The sequence below is a fragment of the Arachis hypogaea genome, chromosome 17 (assembly GCF_003086295.3).
Source record: "Arachis hypogaea cultivar Tifrunner chromosome 17, arahy.Tifrunner.gnm2.J5K5, whole genome shotgun sequence".
Lineage (NCBI taxonomy): Eukaryota > Viridiplantae > Streptophyta > Magnoliopsida > Fabales > Fabaceae > Arachis > Arachis hypogaea.
Genome location: NC_092052.1, coordinates 31833109 through 31842329, shown reverse-complemented (window position 1 = coordinate 31842329; position 9221 = coordinate 31833109). Strand labels below are relative to the sequence as shown.

The following is a 9221-nucleotide window of genomic DNA, read 5'->3' as shown; positions in this document are numbered from 1 at the left end:
TTGTCGACATGCCCCGGAAGTGAACTCTTGTAACTTGTATTTTTGCCTGGCTTTGTAAAGTACTTTGTTGCAACCGTTAAGACCTTTGTTACTCTTTAATGGTCGCCTGGTCGGCTTCTAATTATCACCTTTATCTTGTTTGTTTAGTTGCGTTTATGTTTTGTTACCGTTTTTCTGGCGTGGGCTTATTGCTTGTGTCCGTTTTGCCGTTTACGTTGGTAACATGGTCGTTAGCCAAACAATATTCATGAACATGGTAGGCATTTGATAAAAGTAAATCATTGGAAATTAGCATTTGATAAAACTAAACATCTATCTAGCACGTCAGGCCGCTTGGCCGGTGTGCCCAAGCTATGAATAGAATCTCCTCAGGTTACCTGCATTCCATGTTCTCGGGATTTCTTTGCCGTCGAGTTTTTCCAGCTTATAAGCGCCCTTGCCAAGCACTTCTTTGATTCTGTAGGGGCCTTCCCAGTTTGCCGCCAGCTTTTCTTCTCCTGGAGTCGGTAGCCCGACGTCGTTGCGTCGCAGGACGAGGTCTCTTTCCTCAAATTCCCTTCTGAGGACCTTGGTGTTGAAGCGTAGGGCTATTCTTTGTTTCAGCACTACCTCTGACAAGTGGGCCATCTCTCTGACCTCGTCTACCAGGTCTTTGTCCACCGCTTCTTCTACTCCTGCGAGGAGTAACCGCGGGCTAGGCTCACCGATCTCTACGGATATCACCGCCTCGACCCCGTACGTTAAGCGAAAGGAGGTTTCCCCTATGGAGCTTTGCTCGGTTGTTCGGTAGGACCAGAGAATCGAGGCGAGCTCGTTAGCCCATGCACTTTTTTTGCTATCTAAACGCTTCTTGAGACCTAGTAAGATGATCTTATTTGCGGACTCCACTTGTCCGTTTGTTTGGGGGTGTTCAACCGAGGAGAACTTCTGTTTTATCCCCAAGCCGGTGAGAAACTCCGCGAACTTCTTGTCAGTGAATTGCGTCCCATTATCCGAAATGACGATCTCCAGGATTCCGAAACATATTATCACCTGCCTCCACATGAACTTCCTACAATTGGATGAGGATATGCTGGCCAGCGACTCAGCCTCTATCCATTTGGTGTAGTAGTCGATGGCAACTATGAGGTACTTAACTTGCCCCGGGCCAACTGGGAAGGATCCCAAGAGGTCGACTCCTCATTGTGTGAAAGGTCGAGTGGACGTCAGTAGGCTAAGCTCGGAAGCTGGCGCTCTGTGGAAGTTGGCGTTCTGTTGACACTTCGCGCATTTTTTTACGAACTCCTTGGAGTCATTCATCATTGTTGGCCAGTAGTATCCAGCTCGGATGAGCTTCCTAGCTAGGGCTTTGCCCCCGATATGGTGGCCGCAGCACCCCTCGTGGACTTCTCTGAGTACGTAGTCCGTCTGGTCGGGATGCAAGCACTTCAGCAAAGGTTGGCTGAGTCTCTTTTTGAATAGCTGATCCTGTATGACCGTATATTTGGCGGCCTCCCTTTTTACCGCTTTGGCTTCCTTTTCGTCCTGAGGGAGTTTGCCATTTTCCAAGAAGTCAATGATGGGGTCCATCCAAGAAGGGCTTATTTTGGTTAGGTGGAGGGCAATTGCCGGCTTTTTCGTGACGCCTTGAATGAGGGAGCGGTTGCCGATTCCAGGTTTTGTGCTTGCCAGCTTGGATAGGAGGTCTGCCCGTGTGTTCCTTTCCCTTGGGACATGTTGGACCGCAACCTCCTCAAATTGTTTGGTCAGCTCCTTGACCTTCTCTAAGTATTTCTGCAGTAGTGAGTCTCTGGCTTGATAGCTTCCATTTACTTGCGCGGTGATGACTTGCGAATCGCTGCACACTTTCAACCTTGTTGCCCCGACTTCCCGAGCTAGAACCAAGCCTCCCAGGAGGGCTTCGTATTCTGCTTGGTTGTTTGATACGGGGAACTCGAACTTAATTGACTGTTCGTAGATGACTCCGGCCGGGCTTTCTAGGATGATCCTGGCGCCTCCAGATGTCTGGTTGGAGGCTCCGTCTACATGGAGCTTCCACCAGGAAGTCTGCCATTGCTTGTACCTTGATCGCATGTCGGGGTTCGTAGCTTAAGTCGTATTGGGACAATTCGATGGCCCAGGTCATCATCCTTCCCGTCAGATCGGGTTTTTGGAGCACCTGACGAATCCCCTGATCCGTTCTCACGACTACCTGGTGACTCTGGAAGTACTGTCGCAGTCAGCGGGAGGAAACCAGGAGTGCTAATGTCAGCTTTTCCAGTTTGCTGTATCTAAGTTCTGCCCCTTGCAGTGCTCTACTCACAAAGTAGATTGGTTGTTGGGCCTTCCCTTCTTCTTGCACCAACACCGTTGCAAGCGCCCCCTCTGTTATGGCTAGGTACAGATAGAGTGGTTCTCCGACCTTCGGTTTCCCGAGGACCGGGGGTGCTGCTAGAATCTCTTTGAAGTGGTTGAAAGCTTCTTCGCACGCAGGGGTCCACTCAAATGCCATTCCCTTCTTCATCAAACCGAAAAGGGTAAGGCCCTTGCTGCCGATGCACCGAGGAAACGGGACAACGCGGTGAGCCTTCCCGTCAGCCTCTGAACGTCTTTGATGCAGCCCGGGCTCCTCATCTGGAGTATTGCTTGGCACTTTTCAGGGTTGGCCTCCACTCCCCTCTGGGTTATCATGAATCCCAGGAACTTTCCGGCCTCCATGGCAAAGGCGCACTTGAGCGGGTTGAGCCTCATGCCGTGTTGTCGGAGGGATGCGAACACGTTCTCCAGGTTGCTTATGAGATCGTCGGGCCGGGTGGTTTTTGCGAGGATATCATCCACGTAGACTTCCACCGTCTTGCCGATGAGGTCACTGAATATTTTGTTCATCAGCCTCTGGTACGTCGCCCCCGCATTTTTCAGGCTAAAGGGCATCACTTTGTAGCAGTAGGTCCCTCCTGGCGTTATGAACGCCGTTTTATCCTCGTCTGGCCGGTGCATCGGTATCTGGTTGTAGCCGGAGTAGGCGTCCATGAAGCTCAGATACCGGTACCCCGCGGCCGCGTCAACGAGTGCATCAATGTTGGGGAGGGGATAGCAGTCCTTGGGACACGCCTTGTTGAGATCAGAGTAGTCTACACACATCCTCCATCTCCCATTGTGCTTTTTCACCAGGACCACATTTGACAACCAGGTAGAATAGTCTAGTTCCCGGATAAACCCTGCTTCAAGGAGGCTGGCCGTTTATTTGGCCACTTCCTCTGTCCTTTCCTGAGACATTTTTCTTCTTCTTTGGGCCACTGGTTTGGCTTCCGGCCTAATGGCTAGGCGGTGTGACATGAGTCCGGAGCTATTCCCGGCATATCGGCAGGTGTTCAGGCGAACAAATCGCCGTTGGCTTTGATCATTTCCATCAAAGGTTCTTTCAACTCATGGGGGAGGTTCCTATTCACGAACGTGAACTTTTCCTCCGAGTTCCCGACCCTAAACTTTTCCAGGTCCCCTTCGGGTTCGGGTCTGGGTTTGTCGTCAATTCTGGCATCCAGGTCGGTGAGGAATACTCCTGATGCCTCTTTAGACTTCTTTCTTAACGAGAGACTAGCGTTGTCGCAAGCAATTGCTGTTTCCAAGTCTCCCCTCACAGACCCTACTGACCCTTCTTCAGTTATGAACTTCATTACCAACATCCTTGTGCTGATGACTCCTCCTAGGTGGTTGATTGTCTTTCTCCCCAGGATGATGTTGTAAGCGGTGGAGTCTCGTAGGATCACGAACTCGGCCATTATCGTTCTTCTCCCCTGACCTTATGAGATCGGTAGGGTGATTATGCCATCTGGCTTGATGAAATAGTCGCCGAGCCCCACAACGCCGTGCTGGTGAGTCTGTAGGTTGGCGTCCCTTAGGCCTAAGGCATCGAACACATTGCGGAACATGATGTTCGAGTATGCCCCCGTATCTACAAGGATTCGTTTGACGAGACCGGTTCCTACTCTAGCCGTTATGACCATAGGGGGCTTTCTCCGACTTCGTCAAACCACTGATCTTCCGGGACGAACAAAATGTGTGGGAGCTTCCTCGTGCCTCGCGCAGAGGACGAGGAGACTGCTAGGACTTTGGCGTCTTTCCTTTGTGCCGACCTCGACCTAGGTGCTGCATTCCTAGCTGTTACCACATTCACTATGGTGAGGCCCCAGTCGTCTTCCTCCGGTTCTTGGCGTCGCTTGGCTGCCCAAGTCCTGTCCTCGCCGTCATGGTCGCGGTTCCGTCGTCTCGGCTCTCTAATGAGGTGGGAGAATTCAGCTAGCTTCCCATCCCTGATCGCTTGTTCCAACGCGTCCTTCAGGTCGAAGCGATCCTGTGTTTTGTGCCCGTAGCCTTTGTGGTAGTCGCAGTAAAGGCTTCGATTTCCCCCTGTTCGTTCCTTCAGTGGTCGGGGTTTCGACAAGATCCCCTTTTCGGCGATTTGTTGATAAACTTCCATGATTGGTGCAGTGAGGGGAGTTTAATTGGTGAACTTCCCGACCCGAGGAAACGGCCTGGGTGCCTTGCTCGGACCGCTGTCCCTGGCGTGTTCCTTTTGACCTTCTCTGCCCCCGCGGTGCCGGTCTTGGTTATAGGAAGGCTGCCGTTTGTTGGCAGCCACGACTTGGCTCACTTCTTCGTCGTTGATGTACTCCTTGGCTACGCGTTGGATCTCCTGCATGGTCCACACCGGCTTCGTGGTGAGGTGCTTTCTGAAGTCCTCGTTCAGAAGTCCGTTTGTCAGGCACAAGCTTGCAACTGAGTCTGTCAGTCCGTCTATTTCCAGGCACTCGTCGTTGAATCTGTCAAGGTATTTTCTGGTCGGCTCGTCGGGTCGCTAAGTCACCCCGAGCCAGTTGATTGGGTGCTTCGCTTTTGCGATCCTGGTCGTGAATTGGGCTAAGAAGGCATGGCTGATGTTCGCGAAACCGGTCACCGAGCCCTGCGAAAGGTTATTGAACCACCGTATTGCAGGTCCCGCCAGGGTGACCGGGAAAGCACGGCACCTTACCTCGTCTCCCACTCCCTCCAGGTTCATCCTGGCCTCAAAGGCCGTGAGGTGCTCCAGCGGGTCTTGCGTTCCATCGTACCTCATGTCCGTTGGCTTGTCAAAGTGTTTTGGCAGCCGGACCTCGAGTATGGAACGATGAAATGGGGTCGCTCCCATTATCACGGGTCCCCGCGTTCTCGTCATTCTCCCTTCGTCGGCGTCCCGACGAGCGCCTTCGTGTCCGCGATCTGTAGTACGCCGCCCCTCGTGCCTGGCATAGATGACGGTGTCATGGCGTCTTCTCGCGCGTCCTCTTTCTCCCGCGCTCTCGGACTCAGCCTGGGGGCTGACCGTACGTCTGGAGTGGCTCCTAGAGTGAGAGCGGGAGTGGCTTTGTTCTGGGGTGTGCTGGTCGTGTTCCCTGTCTGCCAGCCAGCGTTCCAGGTCTTGCATCCTGTGGCGTAGTTCTTGCATTATTCTGGCATGGTTGTCGCCAGTTCCCCCGAAGGGACGTCTCTCGTGAGATTGTGTTGTGTGTCTTGGAGGGGATCTTGTGCGCTGCTGGGGAGCAGTCGCGGCGTGGTCCTCTTCGGGCTCGGCCTCGCGGCTTGTTCCACCTTGGACCAGTACGAAGTCCATGGACGACCTTCCCCACAGACGGCGCCAATGTTCGGTAGGTCGGGTACCGGACGGTTCGGGTTGATACTTCGGTTGGTGGGAGGGAGATCGCCTGGTTCCGGGCTGCTAGGATGGAGAGGGTGTAGACGATTTTCCGAGCACTTCGTGTGGAGAGGGGGGTGTCACCTGCAAGGACACTCTGACGCTCTAGTCAGTGAAATGTGCAGGCGAATAAGGGTTGAGTGATGTGTGACGTACCTTGGGGGAAGGGTAGGTCCTTCCCCATATATACCATTTCAGATGTGGACCCTGCAGGGACAGGCCCACCTTCTTCAAGGCCTCGCTTGCACAGCTGTGGCGAAGCTGTCAGGGACGCGTGTCTGAGTCGGAATCTGAGCGTCTCGCCCCCGACCGTTCGAGTCGGGTGCTGCTCGAGTCGGGCCGGCCCGTAAATTGCTTGGGCCAGGCCGTAACAAAAAAAACACAAATAATGCACATCATATTATTTATTTATTAATTAAATTATTACAATTTAAATTAATTTTAATAGAATGATTTAAAATTATAATTTCAGTTTTATCATGTACGTGTTAATAACACTTGTAGATGGACTAATTTCAAGCTGGATTTTAGTTTGGAATTGTGAAACAAGTGTAGTATGAGTGTATGACCACTATTTACCACAGTAACTGAAATAAAATTGTTGGCCCGACCTTTATTACCATCAGTAACAATAACATCTGCAGCAGCTGCATGCTTCTTAATCGGCCGATATTTCTTGATTTTAACAAAATACGTTTTCTTAAAAATGGTCAGAATGAAGTTTGTTACGTTTTAAAAATTGAATATAAGTTATGGTATAAAATCATATTAAATGTTAGATAAGACATCTTCATGAATTAATAATAGATGTATTTTAGTTCATCTTTTTTTTTTTTTTGTGCCAATTCAATCGTCAATATATATTTGGTCCTAATTATTAGAAAATTAGATTAGTCTTGTCTAACTTAGCTAAAATCTTAATGAAAAAACAAGGTTTTTTTTTCTTCCAACTCTCATGAATTAAATTCGAAGCCAATGATTTAAAGGACCGTCAATCTTAATAACTTGATCAATTTTAAATTATATAACACAAGATAGCGAGTTTATCGCATATATGAAAATATTTCAAATTTTAGATTTTTTTGAAAAAAAAAATTATTCACTTTAATGTGGCTCAGCCTCGATGACTAATTTAACCTCTGCCATGTGGCACCGAACATCGATTACATTATCCGGATGAGCACCGATATTGTTATTACTGTTGTTCGTTATAATTCCATATGTTATTATTAATATATTTTGATACGCTATTTATGCTATATTTTGGTACACTATTTATGTTGCATTTTAGTTCACCATTTTGTGATTTTTTTATATTCATTGTATTTAGTTTGGAGTTAAATTATTGAGTTCTATTTTTGGTTTAATAAGCAAACATCGTTATTTGTTGTATTTTAAACTTTAGAATTTCTGCACAACATAAATGCTTAAACATAGATAATTTAAATCGCATAAAGTTTGAGTACGACATTTCCTTATTCAAAATACAACAAAGTGAACAATAATTAAACTACACAAATACATGAACTACAAAAACAACAACCACAACAAACACAAATAAAGTAGCAACTGTAAATTAAATCTCGTCTGTCGGCTGGTTTGGACACCCTTTTTGGGTAAGACCAATTCGCCTGCAGAGACCACATCTTTTCTTTTGGCGTTCGCTTTCGTCCATTTCATTACAAAACCTGGTGGAAATAGGTCGGTCGGTAGACTTCTTGTGCATGGCAGGATTAGGACAAACCTGTGTCCCGTACCATTCCGGCCAAAGCTTCTTATTTGGTATCGGAGAAAACTCCGCCTCATACACTTTGAACATAGCCTGCTGCATGTACACCGAATGGACACACGGACCCCATTCCATACTTGCGGCAGCACAGGATGCTAGCAGATGACGATATGGGAAATGTAATGACTGGAAAATGCCACAGTCACACGTGTCCGCCGTCAAGCGAATACGAAACGACCCTTGCGACCAACCATTGAAAGGCTCTAACTTCTCAACCAGGAACGCTGAAGCTCGTCCGTCGCAATGAGTGACATGCATCTTCGAGCTTCCCTCTCTATTCTTCTTAATAGCAGCTATTAGCCATTGAAAAATTGATTACCCACCACTAGTTGTGCATGTGTCTTCCGTCCTTTCCTGATGAACAATTACTACAGCCTCTCGTAGGTACATCGCACAATGGCTAAAATTGGTAAATATCATGTATCCTTAAGCATAGCTGGTGCACGAAATTGTGATCTCAGGCAACGGCTCCGGAAACTCTGTACGCACGTCTTAATAAATCGTTTTTCATTCACAACTTCGATACAACTAACCAGCAAGTGCACTGGGTCGTCCAAGTAATAAACCTTACGTGAGTAAGGGTCGATCCCACGGAGATTGTTGGTATGAAGCAAGCTATGGTCACCTTGTAAATCTCAGTCAGGCAGATATAAAATAGTTATGGAGTTTTCGAACATAAATAATAAATAGATAGAAAATAAGGATAGAAACACTTATGTATATCATTGGTGAGAATTTCAGATAAGTGTATAGAGATGCTTTCGTTCCTCTGAACCTCTGCTTTCCTGCTGTCTTCATCCAATCAGTCTTACTCCTTTCCATGGCTGGCTTTATGTAAGGACATCACCGTTGTCAATGGCTACTTTTTATCCTCTCTGGAAAATGGTCCGATGCGCTGTCACTGCATGGCTAATCGTCTGGAGGCATCACCCTTGTCAATGGCTGCATCCCATCCTCTTGTGAAAATGGTCCAAATGCTCTGTCACAGCACGGCTAATCATCTGAGGTTCTCGATCATACTGGAATAGGATTCACCCTCCTTTTGCGTCTGTCACTACGCCCAGCACTCGCGAGTTTGAAGTTTGTCACAGTCATTCAATCCCAGAGTCCTACTCGGAATACCACAGACAAGGTTTAGACTTTCCAGACTCTCATGAATGCCGCCATCAATCTAGCTTATACCACGAAGATTCTGATTAAGAGATCCAAGAGATACTCATTCAATCTAAGGTAGAACGGAAGTGGTTGTCAGGCACACGTTCATAGGGAATGATGATGATTGTCACGTTCATCACATTCAGGTTGAAGTGCGAATGAATATCTTAGAAGCAGAATAAGTTGAATTGAATAGAAAAACAGTAGTACTTTGCATTAATCTTTGAGGAATAGCAGAGCTCCACACCTTAATCTATGGAGTGCAGAAACTCCACCGTATGAAAATACATAAGTGATAATGGTTCAGGCATGGCCGAATGGCCAGCCCCCATGAAAGTCTAAGATAGCATAAAACTGATCAAAGATGTCTAATACAATAGTAAAAAGTCCTATTTATACTAAACTAGTTACTAGGGTTTACAGAAGTAAGTAATTGATGCATAAATCCACTTCCGGGGCCCACTTGGTGTGTGCTTGGGCTGAGCTTGAATGTTACACATGTAGAGGTCAATATTGGAGTTGAACGCCAGTTTGTAACGTATTTCTGGCATTCAACTTTGGCTTGTGACG

General features: G+C 47.7%; 1 protein-coding gene across 1 annotated transcript; it reads right to left on the bottom strand.

Annotated features, from left to right (window-relative positions):
* Positions 1-351: 351 nt before the first annotated feature.
* On the bottom strand, positions 352-2073 carry LOC112763120 (uncharacterized). The gene is made up of 2 exons (XM_025808871.1): positions 1279-2073; positions 352-1032 (listed from the first exon to the last, which is right to left on the bottom strand). Exons 1-2 carry the CDS (start codon positions 2071-2073, stop codon positions 352-354), a joined length of 1476 nt encoding a protein of 491 aa, XP_025664656.1.
* Between the last annotated feature and the right edge of the window lie 7148 nt (positions 2074-9221).

Bases quoted from the DNA above. Each gene is read 5' to 3' on its own strand.
- LOC112763120 (XM_025808871.1), bottom strand. From the start codon at position 2,073: ATGCGATCAAGGTACAAGCAATGGCAGACTTCCTGGTGGAAGCTCCAT. The intron at 1,033-1,278 runs GTAAAAAAATGC...ATGTGGAGGCAG, and splicing joins TGAATGACTCCAAGGAGTTC to GTGATAATATGTTTCGGAAT.